The sequence below is a fragment of the Fusarium solani genome (assembly GCF_023522795.1).
Source record: "Fusarium solani strain SB1 chromosome Unknown bctg00000009, whole genome shotgun sequence".
NCBI classification, from domain to species: Eukaryota; Fungi; Ascomycota; class Sordariomycetes; order Hypocreales; family Nectriaceae; genus Fusarium; species Fusarium solani.
The window spans coordinates 2,310,122-2,329,498 of NW_027072144.1; the positions used below are offsets into that span (position 1 = coordinate 2,310,122).

Below are 19,377 nucleotides of genomic sequence, written 5' to 3' on the forward strand. Positions count from 1 at the left end.
TGGAGCAGGGTGAAGGCGCGACAAGTTAAATTGATACTGCAGAAGCTGTTGCTCGTTGAATTGGTGGGCCAATTTGCAGTATGTTACCCCTTTTCAAAGGCCGCGTAACTATCATGCTTACATAACGGATTATAATTACACCGCTGGCGGTGCCCAGGTCACGTGCGGATAATCACACCGCCGGCGGTGCCTGGATCAATTCCCGGGTTGCGTAACTAGCTTACCTAATCCCCTGGGTATACGGAGCCTTTGGATGAGATATCTTCGCGTCATGCCATAGTTGAGCGACAGCGAGGCTGACAGCTGGGACAGGGCAGCTCCGCGGTCGTTGTGCAAGCATAGTTTTTAATAGCATTATCTAGGTAGTCAACAGAGACGCTGGTCCGATCTAACACTGGATGTCATCGCATCTATAACGCCTTGACACTTGTGCCTTGCGTCGGTGAGTCCCTCATAAAAATTTTTGCATCCCTTGAATTGTCGAGGACCTCCCGGCCGTACCGTGCCCCACACCGCCCCTGTCATCAAGAAGGTACATGAGGGGAACCACACGATGCGTCATTAATCATCACCACCTACCCGGGGGTCTGTGATGTGCGTACCTTAACAAGGCCGACCCCTCTCCGGCAGGAGAGGGGTCGGTGTCAGGCAACTGGCTCCACAGGGATCATTGATGGCACCAGTCAATTGATGAGAATTATCTGAAGAACAAAAGAGATTGAACAACCATGTGTTCGGGCAGAGCTATTTAAGCTCATGTCGTTAGGATTGGAATCCTTGATGCGACAAGTTGGATATGAAACCGGATACACGACCCCAAAGTATGAGCCGCGTTTCATATCCAGTCGCACGAACCTAGTGGTGATATGCGACACTTATCGTGAGACGACCATACAGTGGCCGTCAATTATAGTGCGGTAGGCAAGAAGAGCCGCCAATGATGTTGGAAAGTTGTGAAAGTATTTGGGATAAAATATAGCAGAAAGATTTCATATTTCATCTTAAAACACTCTAGACTTTCGACTACGAGATCATAATTAACAAGCTATTGAAATCCGGCACTCTAGCCTCGATGCCCACTTCCCTTGGCCAATGGCCACTTGTAAAACTGCAGCAGATTGAGACATGTCCTTGCCGTAAGCGTAAAATACTCGGTTGCTTGAGGTACCACGGCGCGATATTGACAGCAATTTCGTAACTCCTTTCTACCCCGGGGCCCCGACTGTTCTGGCTGATGAACGATGCAGCCATCTTGTCTATGGGCAGAAGCCACCCGAGCAGTCTGAGTCTCAGCCGCAGCCTCAGCCTTCGAGGTCCTCGATCTCTGTCTATAGGAGGGTGTGACGTTAGAGCTGCGGGAGCAAAAAGCAAATCGTCAATGACGGTCGTCGAGCGAGGAGAGAGGCAATGTCCGAGCTCCAGGTATGACTTGGCAAACACCGGCGAGCCATAGGTGCGTGCACCGGATCTGTGTACATGTACTGTGCTAGACGTTGAGCTAGGATACAATTTACTATTCCATGGCATGTGTTAATATATTCCTCGGCTCCAAAACTGGGACTAGTGAAGAACAACACTATTCACCAACCCTCCAACGCTAGCAACGCAGGGGTTGGCTACCACCCCCAAGTACTGTTGTCCTCATTTGCTATTGAACAAGCGCTCGAGACGATTCGTCTGAATCCTCACCATCGTCAACGCCATTGCTAACATCAAGGTCATTGAGATAGCTATCGGAATGATAAGAGTTCGCCCGTCGGCTCACGTGTTTCCCTGACGATCCGGTATTGGCTATATCTGTAGATAGCTCGTCATCTTCGTCGGACATGGAGTTATTGCTGCTAAACGGCGGAATGAAAATGGCAGGGGATGGCAGTGGGCCTGGAGCCAGCCTCTCGATGCGCCCGGACAGATACTCAACCTCGACAGGCAGTGGTTCTTCGCATGGCTTTGTCTTTAAGCCGCCAAGGACGGGACAAGAAGTTGACATCGTGGCTAGTCGATGAATGATCTCTTCCGTGCTCTCGTTTGACCTCTCAATCTGAGACTCGGAAGTCGATGGGAGGATATCTTGCTTGGGCCGCTTAGTAGCGACAAGCACCATAAAGTGGTCCTCGGGGAAAACGCCGCCAAGTCCGCAGGGCTCCAAGGGTTGGTACTCTACGTACTGCGGATCATCGGTCCAAACCAAGTCCAGCTCGATGTCGCTCATTTGTTCGCTGTCATCGTTTGTCAGACCCGGAGGTCCATTATTGTCCTCGTACATGGCTGAACTCTGCTGGTGCAGGGCCCGGTCTCGATCAGACAACGGCCTGTAGTTGATGAAGGACTCAGACGATGACCGAGTGAAGTATGATGACTGCTGAGAACCCTTTTGGTTTTGACCGGTTGAGAGGCGGTGAGAGGTCGGCGATATATCACCTGGATCACCCGACAAATCGATGCAGAAAGGTGCGCCGCTATAGTAGATGGTAGCACCTTCATGGCGTTGTTTTTTGTGAGTCGACTCTCCGGCGCAATTCAAGCCCCATCCCGACTCATCGAGATTGCGGTCCTCCGCGGGTCCAAAACAAGAAACCGGCTCAGGAGTTTGCCCATCGGATGTATCTTGCCGAACTAACAGTGGCTGATAGTGGAAGCTCTCGGATGGAGCACAAAGCTTCGTACCAAACTTGTACACATTGTTACTGGAGCTGCCGGATCGGAACTCATTGCCGGTAGAGCGGCTCGTTTTCTGGCGCTTACGCTTCTTTTCTGAACCGTCGATGCCATCGGTAGAAGGACTCTTTGGCGAGTTGTAACCAGAGCTGTCGTTACTGAACTTGGTACCTTCGGGTCCGCCTCGCCATCGAATTTTGCGCCCGTCAGGGGACAACTGAAACTTGGTGCTGATTTCTGAGACGGTGGAGCGAACGAAGTCTGGTGTCACATTTATCATGTGAAGCTGGGCCAAGTTGTACATCAGGTTCAGGTACACCCAGCCGTCGGCGTCACGATGGGGGCCCAGATCAAGAAGCCGTGTGGGTCGCTCTTCCGGCGGCGGCGGCATTGGGGGAGACAGCTTGGTACCAGAAACGGGGCTATTGCCATTGCCTCCGATCTCCGTGTGGTCCTCATTGGGACTAGAATTCGATCCATGGCCTCCTGAAGGGGTAGGCTCAGTTCCAAGAGTGGGTGGTTCGTGGACTGTTGATGAGCCTGTCGTCTTTGCATCCGCTATAACAAGCGCTAAAGCGAAGCTACCACCCGACCGCATAGGCTGTTTCTTCGGTGCGTGGCGACCGCTAATTTTGCCCGTGAAGAGCTGTTCAAAACGGCGAACAACGACATTCTTCAGCTCCTTGTCTGTCATGATTACGTATCGCGAGTCCAGGCCATCGGGAATGTCTTGCAGATAATTCTCCACCTTTTGCTTCGACGATTCGGTTGAACGTATCGGGGGACGGCTAAGAGACGTGGTCGAAGACTTGGCGCCGGTTGTTATGGAGGCGTAGGCGGAGTCGGCTGGCCGGAGGTTGGAGCTTGAAGAAGAGGCATGTTTGAGCTGAATTCCAGATCCGGAGTAAATGTGATCGTCGTTGTGGCGGGATGGCTTTTTCTTCCTCTGCGACGATGAGGCACCCGGAGGCCCATCGAGACTGGCGGCAAAGTCTCTCAGAGTAGCCTCGAGCTCTCTCTTCTTCTCTTTGGGCAACCCGTGAACTTTAATTTCGAACAGCTTGTCTTTACGAACCATATCCGGGCCCGTTTGCTTGTAGCGCTTCAGTTTCTCCCTAAGCTTTTGAATCTCAACCGTTAGGTCGTTAATGACGCTGCAGTAGTCATCAGCGCTACTGCTGTGCGTCGTGGTGAGCTTCGGAGAGGTGCGCTGGTATTGATTATGGAAGTATGGCTTCTCCGAATCCGACGAATCAGATTCTTTCTGGAAGAAGGGGGGATCAGCTACAACTTCGCATTAGTATCTTCCGAGATACGGTCCGAGTAGAGGCATTCTATACTGTCTATGATATTGTTATTGATAGTGGCGGTCGGATTCTGGTTCGAGTGATCAAACCACTTCTTGGGGTCGCTTTGCCCGGTCTCATGACTGTCGCCGGAGGAGCTGCGGCGAGGGGATACCTCGATGCGGGGCTGAGCCGGCGCTGGCTCTGAGCGAGGCATCACGGCACCAAACGGTAATGATGAAAAGTGACAGACTTCTCGAGCGAATTGCGTCGGTGGAGAGGATGTCCGGTCGGCGGCGGTTGGGTTCCGTATGAGCTGCATCGATTTGGGGATATTTCCAGTCATATAAGCGTGCGTGAAGTTGAGCAAGTCTCTAATAGCATTGCTTAATGGTCGATGCCGCAAAGATGTCGAGTATGCCTATCGTGAGGCTGGAGCCTGGTAAAATTTCCACGGTCTGACGACTGTGTAGGACGGCTGGAGACGTCTGGCAACTGTCAAGTGTTCTGCACAGCGACAAGGCGGCGTTAGCACAACGGAGAAAGCCAGAGATAACAATTGAAATCGCACGATGTGCAAGGGTTTGTGTAATTAAGTCTGTCCTAAAGCACCACGAAGAGTACCATTGCCTAAGGAGTGGGCGGTCATCGCTCGATCGATCGCGACCGTCAGTCGCCAGATGAGGAAGGGGATTACAGTGTGCTACACTAGCTTTGGGGGGAGCAACGGCAGTTTTGAGCTGCTCACCAAAACGAAATGAAGCTAGAAATTGGAATAACGAGTCGCAGATGGTTCCTAAATCGTTCAAAGTTGCTTCACAGGGGGTTTATCAACGTCAAGCCTGGCCGTCGGAGTCCTGGAGAAGGAAAATTGAACAGATGAGCAAATCGCGCCGGGTGGAATGCTTCTTTGCACTTTGTCTGGTCAATGGGTCCAGCCGGGAGGTTGTCGAAGCTGCAGCGACAGACCGCAGAGCCTCGGTGTATTTGGCGTTCAACTCAAGTTGCCGATTGTGACGATTAATAGCAAAACGGCCGTGCAACAGCCCCGGTCGGGTTATCGTGCGCGGCGTCTTGGGAGTGTATGTGTATGGAAAAGACGTGATAAAAAGAGACAGGGGTATGTCGTGATGGCCAGGCAAGGCACCGTGATGCCACTGTGAAAATTGGCTGCAGCAAAGAGGAAAAATAGTCCGAGCACCACAATTCTATAAGATACAGAGTGTGGAGGGTCAGCCTGCTAGGGTTGGACCAGCTATGGGGGGGTTTATGAAATCGGCGTCAAGCTGTACCCCTACTGTCGATGGCAAGAGTGGTGGGTGGGGCACGCCACGATGTTAGCCCACTGTCTAGCGAGGGCGCCTGACTCCTCCAGACCCTTATAAAACAAAGCTAAGGCAAATTTGGGCCTAGTTCGGCCGAATCTGGCGAAAACGCCACCTCCCAACAAGGCACGTGGCCGAGATGGTGGAATTATGGTGGAAAAGTGGTCTGATTCTAAAATGATGGACGGGCCCAGAATACGTGGGAGCTGACACAAGGCAAATGTGTGGTCTCTGATGCAGGGTCTCCCTATTGTAGCTTGACCCAGTGTTACGGCGCTAGCAAGAACCTTCTTTTTATCGCCGCGACAACGCCTTATCTGTTATGATCTTATGCGCAGTTGGTTGAAGATGTCATTCAAGATCAGGTATAGTCTGGAAAGTTATTTCTTATTGGGTTAGATCCTTCCAAGTGACTGCTTGGGAAGCTTCGCACAATTGAGGGGATAAATCAAGGTTGAGACTGCATTTGTATGCTCGATTGCCAAGCTCCTTCTCTCAATCAACTGCGGCGAGATTTCAGGCATCCTCGCACGGCAGGTACTTTCAGTCAATTGGATGGCTCTAGACTAACAATTAATAAGAGTGGGCTATTGTGCGGGGCCCCATAGGGACACGGGTACCCGTGGGCATTATCTAAGCGTGGATGCGCTAACACTGCGACAACTACAACGAGATATGGCTATAGGCTTGTGTAGATCGGGTTAATGAGGAGGGATCGCAGCTGGATTGATGTATTAAGTGGCCCTATAAGGATGTTCTCCCGGGCGTAATAAATTCTACTGCTACTACTACTACTCCTGCTACTACGACTATAGGGCTGACTACTGTCAAATGTGGCCGCCTTCCGGGTGGTCACATGACTTCCCTCTTCTGGCACTAGGCCTGATTAGGAAGCGCGGATCCCGCGCCTCCCTTTTTCAGGGTCTCGCCGAGAACACAGAGAGAACAACAACAATACACATGACACAACATTTTGACAATAGTCATCTAGAAAATGAGTAGCCATTCCCCTTGACCCTATTTTCCACTATGTAATAGATAGATATCTAAAAGAAGCGTAGGGGCTGAAGAGAAGTTTGAAGCAGGCACGCGACGTATTCGCGTTAGCGCATCCACGCTTAGATAATGCCCACGGGTACCCGTGAAATTTTGGAGCCACGGGTACCCGTGTCCCTATGGGGCCCCCTATTGTGCGCCAAAAAGTGGGCTTGGCCCCAGCACGGATCAGCCTGGATGGCTGGGCTTCTCTGCAGGCCCCAATCGGCGTCTGTTCCTCTCATCCCTCACTCGCAACCCCATTCCTCCAGCTCCAGGCCACACACGCCCGCTCGCTTACCACCAAAGCACCAACTGCTACGGTGACAACTCTACCGAGCCAGCCTTGCCAAGAGCAGCCTGTTGCCGCTTCTATAGAAGAACATCACCGGGGCCAGGCCCGCTGGGTGAGAGAGCCTCGCCCCCCGTTAGCCCATCCCTTGCCTCTCACTTCTCTCACGTGACCGACCCCGCTTCCTCCTCTCTCACTAATGACTCCTCCTCCCGCTGTCCCCAGACCCAGCAGCAATACTACGACGCCGCCGCCAGGCAGTTCAACGGCGGGCCCCCTTACGACCCGTACGACCCCTCCAGGGCCGCTCCTCCACGTCCGCCTGGCCGTCAGGCTTCTCCCTGGGATCTGACCCTTGGTCAGGAACAGCGGCAGAACCTCCAGCAACCGCTTGTCTCCGCCAGCCTTGTCGGCCTTGCATCTACAACATTCAGTCGCGAGCCCATCTACACCGCCCCCCTCCTGTCGAACTCGAACCCGATATCGCCCGCGCGACAGGGCAATCTCCAAGACAATGCCTCTTTCCAACCGGACGCACTTAGCTCCCTGACTCCTGCAGGGCAGGAGCAACTTCGCAACATCGCCATGCCGGCCCATTTCCAGTACAACTCCCCAAAGAGCGCCTCGAGTCCCGACTTGGCGACAGATGAGACCAAGATGGAGACCTTCTCTTCACCAGACCCTGATGAAATGTCTCCGAAAGCGTCTCGAAAGCGGAAATACTCCGCTAACCCCAAGGAGGATGACAAGGACGAAGGGTATCAACCCGTCAAAAAGACCGCTCACAACATGATTGAAAAGCGATATCGGATAAATTTGAACGACAAATTTGCTGTTAGAGACAGCGTTCCGAGTCTGCGAGTCACGTCTAGGAACGGCAGAGGTGAGGACATGACCGAGGATCGCGAGGAGCTACATGGCTTGGCACCAGCCCAAAACCTGAACAAGGGTACGGTAAGTTCTTCTAGTAAAATTGCTACCGTGGCCACGCGAAACTGATTAGACATGCAGGTGCTTAGCAAAGCGGCCGAGTATATCCGGCATCTTGAAAAGCGAATTGACCGATTAGTCGACGAGAATAGCGCCATGCAAGCCCGAAACGCCGCCTTCGAAAAACTGTTCATGGCTGGCACAATGAATGGGACCATCAGCCCTCTCTAATAGCCCCTACCTCAATCTGTGCTCGAGATTCTCAACAATTTGTCGCAATTGCAAGGTTTATCGCGTGGAGGATGAGTGCTCCCGGGTTGGAGCTATTCAAGGCAAAGGCATCATGGCTGTATAAGACGAGCTTTAACGCCCCTTCGTCGGGGCAGTAGACGTACGTGACACAGATAAAGGGAGCCAGGAGAAGAGGTTGACGCCATTGGGCACTTGTGGATCGCGCGCATCCAATTGATTTTCTGCTCGGTTTCGGTCGCACTTTTCTACGACAACTTGCGTTTCGCTTTTTAACCCCGGTTCCGCTTTACCCTTCCCAAAGTCGTTCGATTCGAACAGAAGGCGACAACATTTCAATTGCATGGGTGGGCCACCGCACTCGAACCCTCTGACCCAGCCATCGAACGCCTTATCAAACCCTTCTATTCCCCGGGCGATTTGAGCAAGCATTTCAAACAACACCATCTCTCGAATCTCCAAGACAATGAGAAGCTGCACTGTCGCTTAACCAAGCATTCTTTAGATCACAAAATGCATGCTGAGACGATACCTGAGGTTGGGGATTTGACGTATCGTCTTGGATATTCTGCGTCGGTTATCGTGCGATAGGCTGCGATGCCGGGTGTTCAAGTGCGTCGCGACCTCGTCAGATGCAGACCCAAAGCCGCAGCCTAAGAAGGCATATGATTTGATATCTTCCATCGAGTTTGTCTGTGTTGGGATTCATGTTGAAGGACTCATAGAGAGTAACCAATTTCTAAGACTCTTCGTTTCCTTATACTACATACAAGATGCTCGTACTCTTCACAATCTTCTTGCACGTTTCCTTGCGTAACGTGCGCCAAATCCGTCATCGTATTTTGATTGGACAAGTCAATATTCAATTCTACCGCCCCGTGGTGTGGAGCAAGAAACTCAATTCTACGAGAAGTGATGTAGTAATTAGCTACTATGACAGTAAATTCAAGTAATATACTGATAGAAACAGACTTTATTCGTGGTATCTAGTACCAGTTAAAGACGGTAAAGTCCGAAGTCTATTATACGTCAGTTCTGTCCTTACACCGAAACGCCTTCTACCTAGTCAGGACCGAAATCTCCTGGAGCCACCATCGAAAGCACGCCCGATAATGTCAGATGGCCTGAATGTCCCGCTGAATCTGCCTTCTGGACAATAACACTATGATCTCTAACCTTGACAACCGTATACTCCTCTATGCTATCTCCAACATCTTCCCCTTTTCTCGGGAAGTGCTCCTGCGCGTACGAAGGGAGCTCAAGTCTTTGCTTCTTCACGACAGACTCTATCGAGAGTAAGACGTCCTTGGCAACCGGAAACGACTCGCTCAGCTCAATCAACGCCCGACACGCCTTGACAAACGTCTCTAGCTGGATTGGACTGGCCTCAATGTCGAATAGCACTCGGAAAGCGCAGACTGAAGCAGCTTGAACCATCCACTGCTCGTTGCGCAGAGTGTATAGGGCTCGGAAGTGCCACAATGTCGACATTACGTTGCTTGCGTGTGCATACGACATTGTGTTAGGCTCGAATGGTCCAAATTCCTCTTTGGATAAACCATCAAACGGACGAAACAGACTGATGATGATGAGCTCAACACTGACGCTGTTGGGACGTGTGTCAGTACTGGCAACGAACTGTGCATGCGCGTGACTTACTGGAGTAGTATGGCCGCTGGTAGAACTGCGTTCTCCGCTCTGAGTCTCTCCGGAAGAGAAAACTTCCACTGAGTAAGCTTTTTATAGAGTTCTAGGGCTTTTTGTGCGTTGCGTCGAGGCAGCCAGCCTTCCTCGAGCGGTATCAAAAACTCGAGAACCTGTTCCGTAATTTCTGTGAGGTCGCATTCCGCCTCAAATATCTCTTTTCAAACGATTTTTTGCGGAACCACAGATACAGGGTAGGGGAACCACCAGTAATCTGGGTTGTCTTTCTTGCACAATGGCAACGTAGTCTCGTCGTGCCAGCTCTTTAGTCTATTCGGTTTCTTGATAACAAGTCGGCGACAAAGGCCGTGCATTGGCTTCCTTCAAGATAGGTGAGAAGGAGGAGTTGTAAATGGCAGGCTGTCGTAACTTACCAGTCCAAAACGTAGAATCCCCATGAAATCCATGACAATGCGTGCGCCTCTTTACGCTGCCGTGATCCAGCAATGGCAGCGTCGGTGGACCGTGGAATGTTGTCGAGTCGAAGCGCGAGGTATCTTGCTTGCATGCGACTGTGGTAACTCAACGCTGTCTCCCCATCACCAAGAGCGCCTTCGTACACGTACATTAACGCCAGCCCCTGAGCTACTGGTAACGATGGACTAGTATCTTCCAAAGCCAACAGCCGCTCTGCTTCTTTGGCAAAGGCCTGGCCTCGCGAGTCTGAGTCACCCGGCTGATCGAACGTCGCCGGATTCTTTGTATACAACTGAAACTCCTCGTTAGAACATGATCTAGATGCGAAAACATGAATGTATTGCGTACACAGCTAACGGCTAGAAGGGCGTTGACGAGAAAGGGGGAGTAGAAGTGGAGCAGATCTGGTGGGTTTGATGAAGGATTAAGGAATCTCAGGTCCTCTTCGAAGATAGTCCGATCGATGGCACGGTTGCAGATAATATCCCATGTCCAAAAGAGTAAGAAGAGATGATTCAAGAGTTTTTCGTCGTTGGAGACTGTTGTCCATCGCGAGATTGGCAGTGTGTACCCAGGTAAGTCGACAAAGACACTATCCTCAGCGTATCTGTATTGTGTTTCCCGCCAGGTTTCTTCGAAGATATGTTCTGGATGATCGTATCTGAAGAGTAATGTTAGTTTATGGGTATACCTATGAGATGTGAACCCTAGAGGATGTAATACTCACGGGGAGGTAAGTCTGGCTCGAGGAGGTTGACCAAAGCTGAACCGCCGTTCCCTTATTAGAGATTGTACTTGCGGATTGCCAGCCCAAGGGCCATTTACTCCAGAATCTGCGTCATGGCCTCCTGGAGCTGCCAACCGCGGGTTTCTGGACGCCGGGGGTGAGCTGAACTGAAGGAGTAGGTTTCCCTCATGAATGTCCTCGGTAACAGACTTGACATCTCCACCAGCCCGTATCCGACTAAGAATCTCCTCAGCCTCCGGCGATTGTCGCGTTTTCAGGGACGTGTAGAGGTTCTCATGATAGACCATCCGTTCCTGGAGCTCATCGTGTTTCCGCTTTATGGCAGCCACCTGCGACTCGTACGGATGAGCAGCAAACACACACTCCCGTCCGGCCACGATACACGCAGAGCATTTGGGACGTCGCCCATTGCACTGTTTAACCCCTTCAGTTAGTCTCTCTCTTGGTTTTTGACTGGGGAATGGCGGTTAAATAGAAACCTTGGCCTTGCGCTGTCGGCACGCGTCGCAGGCTGTCTTGACAACTGAGCGCTTCGGAATCGCGACCCTTGGCGGTGGCGCGTTAGGGGGCCCACCGCGGGTCGGTCCGGGGCGTAACGGGCGGTATCGAGATGCATGGCTTTCGGACATTGTCTAAGTGCGCGTATTGTATGGTAGAGCCTAGATAAAAGGAGCAGTGATGGCGATCTTGGGGGTTGAAGGGAAGGAAGTGTCTGATGAAATGAGGATGGTGCGAGAAGTTGCTGAGATCCGCAACTCGCATTATGCGTTAGCGATACCTGCAAAAAGGGGGGTTTCCTTTTTGCGTGGGTCGATTTGAGAATGATGATGTAAAAGGATCTGTAAATGATGTATTCTCAACTCAACCAAGCGTTCACATTCCCCGCAAAAGCAACCGTACATTGTCAGGCCAGCTCAAAACTGGCCCAGTTTGAGGAAGACAGGCTTACCTGCATATCCATCGTTAAATCCCTCGAAGGACGGAAAATAATTGGGGCATCTTTATGACACATCCCCCCGCTCGCGCCATCGCCGACTGAGGTTATCCCCGCTTTATCGATAACCGCCCCTGCAACAGTCCACCTAAAGATCGCCCCACAATTATCGCAATATCGAGTCAACAAGCAGGATGACTACATCGATCGAAAGAGCAACTTCTAGAGATTCCGCTGTTATAAGATTGATCAGCCTGGAGACCCGGGAAACCTAGGATTGCACGCTTTACTGTTGAGAACCTAGAGAAACGAACCTTCGCCACGGGGGAGCTATTTGAAAAAGGATTTTACCGTACCGCCCCAAAGGCCTCTGACGCGTGGAAGGTGCCGTATCACAGACTGCGCGGCCGTATCCTAGGAAGAATGGCGGTCATAGCGGGGTTTTCTCGACTATAGGTTAAGACCACAATACTGTGTTGGCCATATCGTCGCATTACGCAAGGACATCACATCCAGATCAGGGATTGAGGCATCATGCTAATGTCTTATTGAGAGAGACTGGAAGAGAACGCACTGTCAGTCTGGACTGGGCAAAGCACTTCATGAAGCGTCATAAAGATATATACAAGATGAAGTCATTTACAAGGGATGTGGAGCGCAAGGCTGTTCAAGACCGTGCTCACATCGAGTCTTTCTTCAGGGGATTTCTGCAGACATGTTGTCAGCTTGGGGTGAAGTGAAGCCGGAGAACGTGTTACCGCCCGACCAGGAGGTACGAGTGGGGGGGGGTTGGGCGGATTTGAGCCCCCCTTCGTAGACGATTCACTGGGATGGTAGCAAAAATCCATCGCAACTCCGCCGTCATCCTTTTCAGACTAAAGAAGCGAGTTTAAGCTAGAAGGAATATATCACGGGCTTCGTACAAGGGTTGACACCTAATTATTCCCTTTTGGTCAGTATCATTGAACAGTTTCCGTCCTCCTAATGACCAACCCCATTCCACGAGATGCTTCCCCCGAAGGTGACTTCTGATTTCCTGGCTGATGTTACTCCCAGTCGTGCCTGTGATGTATCTTGCGCAAGCTTACCCTTCCCTTGATACAGTCCCATGCACTATCTCGGCGTGGTTCTGTAGATGCATTTCGTGGTCCAAAGATAGTTTGCATAGGCGACAATATCAGTTTGGTTCGGGTACCTGGCTGCACGTAGGCAGCGGAGCCACGATCTAGAGGCCTCGAGGCTGGCGGATAATCTCCTGTTGATACCACCAAGCATATTATCAGGGAGTTTGGATAATATCGTGGTGCTTCCGGATTGTCCTCGGCCCTGCAGAATTCCCCTCTTCCAGAATGCCAACAACATGGGCCGCGGAGCCTCCGATACTACTGGTGTTCCAAAGCCCCCACCAAGACCAAGTTGAGGATGATGTGAGGATGAGGTCCGTGGTGAAAACTGCCACTGGTGGCGGCTCTAACTAATCCGCTACGTTCGGTAGTGGAGTTATACCAAGCCCTCCGAGCCTGGCAATGACTCGCAAGTTCTCAGGGCTCTGCCTTGGGGTCAGAGATGGGCCGTAAGGAGCACGCTTAGTGGCCGCCGGTTCAGCGCTCTGCGGTCCAGCTGGCGCACGGTGCATAAACCCGGTAATCCATTGCCAGGTCACCCCCGCCACTTCTTTTCCCTACCGACATGTCGTGATATGCCAAATTAATAACATGATATTCGTGGGCTGTTCATTTTGCTATGCCGCTCGAAGAGAGGAGCAAGGGGCAAATCGTGGCCGGGACACCAAGTTCAACGATGTTACAAGCAACAGTTCTCTCACGGTCTTTCATCCACTGACCCAAGATGGCTTGTACCTAACAACACAATCCATGTTCAAGGGGTTTCACAATCCGCGTCAGACAAGAAACACATACAATCTGAAGTCGCCAGGTTTATTGACTGGGAGGATAGGTCCGTCAATTAATAGCTTTCATCCAGCCTGCTCGGACCCCCTATCCGGCGTGATGGCCATGCTACTTTCACTCTCATTCGCCTCGAGTGCCAACTGATCATACTTCTTGGCCAAATTCTCCACCGTCTCTAGCTGCCAATCCTCATCCAGCATCACAATTGTCACCGGAAACGTCGATCTAACATAGTGTGGGGCCAGCGGTTGGTCGTCTTTCCACGTCGTGTGTCGCCTCAGCCCGTTCATGTCTTCGTTCGTCATGCGGTCCCGCATCAGCCGGCACATGGCGGACGAGACGTATACGTGCTGGCCTTGGTCGTAGAGGCCTTTGATAGCGAGGATGAGTGTTGCGCGTAGGATTTTGAGTTTTTCCACATCGTCCGGGGATACTGAGCCGCTATTTATGTTCTCGATGGTCATATTTGCTAGGATGGAGAGGAAGTAGGTCAGGTATGTGTCGCTGTACTCGAAGCTGTGGCGTAGGTAGTAGAGACGAAGTATAGTTTCGAGACATCTTAAAGCGTATGCAACAGCTTTAGAAGGTCGAGTGTTATTATTGACTGCTTTAGCACCTGTTGATAGGCGTGACTTTGCCTCTTTTGGCACCATTTGGGCGATTTTGAAAAGCAAAACACAGTACTCCATGCTGTCTATATGTCAACCTTAAGGCCCGCGTAATGTAGTCATATTGTCTTTTTGAAACTTACTGCATTATGAGCTGGCAGGGTAGCACTGCCTTGTGCGGCTTGATGGGTTCTGGGAGAGCATTGTACCAGTCGTCAAGTACCTTTTGAAAATGAGCAAGTTCGCTTGCTGGCAAACTCCGAGCTGTTTTTTTGGCCCTCGAATATGATATAGCCAATGTTATTTGCAATACGGCGTAGTTCCGTTTGAGCTCGATAGACATATCTAAAGTGCATTGGTACGAGTATTGAACTGGGCGGGTATCTTAACTAGAGTTCCCTATACCATGAGGGTTCCTCGTCTAGGTCTGGCATAGGCGTCGCTGGAGGTTCTCTGATCAGGGGAGCCCTAAAGTTATGGAAGGCCTGCAATCTATCGCCTATTCATCAGCATCTCCCCCAGATTGTGTAGAACATAGAGTAAGAAGACCCATGATTGCCAGCGATATAGGGCCTAAGCAGTAAATACACGGGCGGTCCTCGTTCTCCCTTCCGTTTGCTCCGGTGCAAAAAGCTTTAGGTCCTGTGCCAATAGAACCGACTGAATCAGATAAGATACGCCGACCTGATCCATCCCATTAATGGCATAGATAACATGTAGCACCATTGCGGTATATAGAGTGGTGAGCTTGACCTTACCGCTCTCTAGCTCCTAGAGTCGTTTCGCCTCTGCGAGGAACCTATAGCCTAGAGTCTCTGGTCTCCAAAACTGGGCACGGTGGGTGGCCCCACGATAACTATGCTGAGAGAGATTTAGCAGATCCACGTGTTGTTGCATTCTCGTGACCTACACATGCTTTAGCCAGGACAGCGTTGACGAGTAAAGGAGAGCAAAATCGAGTATCGCCGTCTCTCATCGCCTGGAGGAAGATGTCCTTCTGAAAACAAGTATAATTCGCATAGTCATAGAGAAATTACGCTCGCAAGAGTGCTCGCAGCAATTCATCGTCCGTCTCAATCGATATCCACTTAGAAACTTGAATGTTCGGTATGTGAGGGTCCATCAGTTCTGCTACGTTATACGACGTCATGTAAATGGTCTCGCACTGGCTTGCCCAAGCCTCCGTTTGCTCTGCTGACTGCGGCAGAGCGTGGGACGTAATTTCGAATACTGGTGAGCCGAGATACGGGTTGTCCGGTGATAACAGAGCAGCCGGCATGGAAGTGGAATAAGGGAACTCATAATGAAGTCGTGTCTCTAGCGCCCATGCTGGCTGTAGCGGAAGGTCGCCGTCTTTCACCTGCCGCGTGGTTGTGGCGACGTCGGCGCCCTCGCGAAGACGGTGGAGGATGCCCTGGGCCTCCCGCTCCGACAGACACGTTAGGAGATGGTAGAGTTGTTCGTAGGTATTGGCCTTTTTTTGTATCTCATCGTGCTTCTGTTTTGGGACATGCTGGTCCCGGTCTGAAGCCTGGTAATGACATTGGACACCTCTGTTGATACAACCCCTGCATTTCGGACGTTCACCACAGCACTGCGTGGGAGAGATGGCGAGTTAGCGGGCCGAACTTGTCAGATTCCTAGAAGAAACATGGACATGTGAAACTCCGCACGTACCTTGGCCTTTCGTTTCCGACACGATTCGCAGGCGATCTTTGTCAGGTTGGCTCGAGGACGGAGGGATGGCAGAGATGGTCCTTGGTAAGAAGCAGAGCTAGGGCTCTCAGAATTCGATACTGGAGCTTGGTAGAAGTCTACGAGATCCGGAGACACACGAAAGCAATCCGTTGTCGCCGAGAGATGGAACTGGACGAGAGGATATTGGAGACATCATTGAGAGCAGAAGGGGACTAGGTAGAGGCAAACTTCATGGAAGCGAACCAACTCGGTCATGATGGGGCAAACTTAATAAATAAGGGACTCACAAACGCTGATGACGTAGCGGGCCTGTGGCAATTCCCAAGTGCTGAGGGCGACTGATAGGTGGGCGCCTGGGCGGGGAGCCCATGAATGAATGAAATTTATTCCGCCCGGGAGGACTAACCTCATAGGGCCAAGTACGCTAAGCTATTTACAGTTTTACGCCATCCTGCTCGCGACTCCCAGAAGCCCCACACTCTTCCTCATCCGCTGGTTGGTCTCGCCTCGCTTGACTCTATGTGACAGGCCTGCTTGAAGGCCAATTTCTCCAAGTGTTCAGCATCCTATCCTCAGCAGCTGAAGCGTGGTCTGCTAGCTTGAAGTAGCTGTTGATCCTTGCCATTCCCGTGCGCAGCTGGGAGAGCATGTCTGATTCGCGTCTTTTCAATCCATCATACAGGGAGCGTGTGTGTGTGCCTGGTAACGCTTTGTCGATACGCCTCGAATAGTTCCCGACCCTGTCGGGCAGAGTCTTCTGCCGCTGCTGCTGTGCGACCGCCAGTCTTATCCGTGTGGAGCGAGCTTGGTATGCTGGTTTCTCTGGTCTGTGACTTCCTCGTGCGGCTCTTCGCGCTTCCGCCTTTGCCTCGCTGCCCATGGGGAAGTCTTTTCTCTATCGTACCTTCCTCAAGAAACCGTTTCCTAATCTTGCTGATCGCGGAATGCCTGCCTTGAACCGACGCGCGACCTCACGTAGGCTGACTCCCTCATCTAACAGCGCCAACATAGCTCCTTTCTGGGCGGGAGAAAACTCACATCCTTTTCCACGATTTGCTGATATTGCTTCACTAAAGCTGCGTTTTTTTGGCATCGTTTTGGTGGTGGAAATGTGATGGAAGTGGGAGGTTGGGTCGCGGTCGCGTCACGAAGTTAGCGCGGTCGCGTCAGGTGGACCCAAACTTTTGGAAGCTAACTGTAATGGCGGAGGCGGGATAGCCGCCGATTGCAGTCACCCCGCACCATTACTTCATCGCCAGTTATAACCAAGGCTTGACTCCCAAGTGGAGACTGCAGATTCAGTCCAACTCTGAACTCTTCCACTGCGAGAGCTATCCAAGTTTGACCCCATCCATCCTCAGGCGCGTTCTATTATGTCTGGCGACGAAGTTCGTCCCTTCTTTTTCCTCTTCATGATTTATCCCATCTTCAATCTGCTGACTATTGCAAGGATAACTTCGGCATACCTCCTGATGCCCAGAATTTCGTTGACATTGAGACCTTTGAGCAAATTCTAGAATTGGACGACGAGGGCTCGGAGCGAGAATTCTCGAAAGGACTTGTTTTCGGATTCTTTGAACAGGCAGAGAATACGTTCGATGAAATGGACCATTCTCTGTAAGATTGCCTCCTGAGATCGATTTTGGCTGCGTTCCTCAATTACCGTGGGACGTGTCACCGCATACGCAGAGGATAAGACTAAAGCAATGCACAGTGGAGAAAAGGACTTGAAAAATCTTTTGGCTCTGGGCCATTTTCTCAAAGGCTCTGCAGCCACTCTGGGCATTTACAAGGTAAGGGATGCCTGCGAAAAGATCCAACATTGGTGTGCTGGCAGGGACGAAAGTGGATTCGAGCACATTGAGCGGGAAGAGAGCCTGAAAAAGGTCCGCGACATATTACCAACTCTGAAAGTAGATTACAAGGCTGCGAAGGACTGGTTGACTAGGTTTTTTGGGCCCTGGGAATAAGGTACAGGGGTGTTGAAAAAAGAACGACGAGTTCACCGTCCGCCCCACGACACCATAACATTATCGAAGAGCATCACCAACTTCAATCAACAATTACTCAACAACAAAAGTCTAAATGGAACGAGGGCCACAACATTATCCTCACCAGAGGACCAGGATTGTGTGGAATTATAATTGTGGTGTTTCCGCGGCTCAAATCGGGGCGCAGGAGGGCCTAGGTATTATTCACCGGCGATTTAACTTCAATCGCCCATTTGTGGCAGCTCTGGCACTTGGGAATGTCTCTGTAGCCGTAGTCGAAATCTATGTTGATGCAGCCGCAGCATATCTCGTCCTTCTTGCGGTTCTTGCCGCACACTAGGCAGTTGGGGCACGAAACCGATTGCTTGGGGTCTTGGATGGCCTTGTCCGCGTCGTTATCCAAATACATCAGCGAGTTGACGTTGGAGTCGGAGCCATAGCCCCAGGCTCTGACTTTGCCCATGGAAGCAGATTGCCATAGCAAGAGCCGTCATCTCCATTCCTTCGTTGATAAATGTCAGAGTGATCCTTGCAGACGGGTAGAAGGTGTGGCGCTTCACTTGAAGGTTGCAATACGTACGCTGTCACTGGCAATGCAAGGACGTACACATTTTTCCTCCTATGCCATGGTTTGGCTGTTGGATAGAGGTTGGTCAATAATTGACCATCTTTGCCTGCGGCCTCAGCCAAGCCATGGTCCTACCACCTCAACCCAGCCACGAACTTGCGTTGAAGCACAATTTAGCAGTAATCCATAGGCCATATGTATCGTGAGCGATACAAGGTACATTTTTCGTCACTAATCGAAAGTACGACAGCGCTGTATTCGCTCAACAAGACATCATATTGGTATCTCCAGCCTTGTCCCTGGTCCGTTGCAGTTCCTCGCTCTCCTCCTCTCCGTGGACTTGGGAAAATAGCCATTACCAGCGACTGCGCAGTGCGTTGAGCCAATCATTGACTGACAAGGAAGTTTAAGCCAAAAATTTTCCGTGCTTTTTGACTCCAGCTGAGGTTTTTGAGAGATGTGATAGATGATTGTTGTCTTTAGGTCGCGTCTGACGCCTGGCTGCATAGAGTTCGAAGAGCATAGTTGATAGTAGGTCATCTTGCCTTTCAGTAAGGCCGACGCGAATCGACGGGCAAGAGAATGGACCGCCAATGCTGGCATGGGGCTCGAATGGACTTCCGGACTCGAGGCGGAAGGCGGCTCCTCCACACATGTCTGTGCTGTGTTGCTCGCGCAGTCTCAAAAGTTCACCCTTCAGGGAAGCCACCTCTTCCTCACATCTTTCAAGGCTGGCCAAATGCTTCCATTCACGAAGCCGAGCCATTCTTTCGGTCGTCCTTTCAATCCGATTTTCCTTCTTCGTCACTTGATCGCATACTTTGCATTTTTTTGCTTCGTCCTGCCGCTCATACACGAGCTTCAATCCGCAGGTCTCTCCAATGCGGTACTCTTTGTTGCATTGTTGACGAAACCTGCCCCACTTCCAATTGCCGCATGCCCAGACAACCTGGTCGAAGTAACACATCATGAAACTGGGTGAGGTAAAATGAACAGAAGAAGATTTTAGCCTAGAATGGGAGTC

General features: G+C 51.2%; 5 protein-coding genes across 5 annotated transcripts; 2 read left to right on the forward strand and 3 right to left on the reverse strand.

Annotated features, from left to right (window-relative positions):
• Positions 1-1,648: 1,648 nt before the first annotated feature.
• On the reverse strand, positions 1,649-4,161 carry MRS44_013771 (uncharacterized protein; the record flags this gene model as incomplete). Its single annotated transcript, XM_046274244.2, has 2 exons — positions 1,649-3,942; positions 3,999-4,161. The coding sequence occupies 2 exons, from the start codon at positions 4,159-4,161 to the stop codon at positions 1,649-1,651; spliced, it is 2,457 nt and encodes an 818-aa protein (XP_046125878.2).
• Positions 4,162-6,444: 2,283 nt separating this feature from the next.
• On the forward strand, positions 6,445-7,757 carry MRS44_013772 (uncharacterized protein; the record flags this gene model as incomplete). The annotated part of the gene is made up of 3 exons (XM_065617217.1): positions 6,445-6,711; positions 6,822-7,550; positions 7,608-7,757. 3 exons carry the CDS (start codon positions 6,445-6,447, stop codon positions 7,755-7,757), a joined length of 1,146 nt encoding a protein of 381 aa, XP_065473289.1.
• A 1,080-nt stretch (positions 7,758-8,837) lies between these two features.
• Positions 8,838-11,273, reverse strand: MRS44_013773 (uncharacterized protein; the record flags this gene model as incomplete). Its single annotated transcript, XM_065617218.1, has 7 exons — positions 8,838-9,381; positions 9,435-9,592; positions 9,647-9,800; positions 9,854-10,188; positions 10,245-10,557; positions 10,624-11,057; positions 11,124-11,273. The coding sequence occupies 7 exons, from the start codon at positions 11,271-11,273 to the stop codon at positions 8,838-8,840; spliced, it is 2,088 nt and encodes a 695-aa protein (XP_065473290.1).
• Positions 11,274-13,553: 2,280 nt separating this feature from the next.
• On the reverse strand, positions 13,554-16,049 carry MRS44_013774 (uncharacterized protein; the record flags this gene model as incomplete). Its single annotated transcript, XM_065617219.1, has 6 exons — positions 13,554-14,178; positions 14,240-14,319; positions 15,007-15,093; positions 15,193-15,627; positions 15,774-15,962; positions 16,038-16,049. 6 exons carry the CDS (start codon positions 16,047-16,049, stop codon positions 13,554-13,556), a joined length of 1,428 nt encoding a protein of 475 aa, XP_065473291.1.
• A 1,118-nt stretch (positions 16,050-17,167) lies between these two features.
• MRS44_013775 (uncharacterized protein) lies at positions 17,168-17,764 on the forward strand (the record flags this gene model as incomplete). Its single annotated transcript, XM_046277637.2, has 3 exons — positions 17,168-17,182; positions 17,245-17,411; positions 17,509-17,764. 3 exons carry the CDS (start codon positions 17,168-17,170, stop codon positions 17,762-17,764), a joined length of 438 nt encoding a protein of 145 aa, XP_046125881.1.
• Between the last annotated feature and the right edge of the window lie 1,613 nt (positions 17,765-19,377).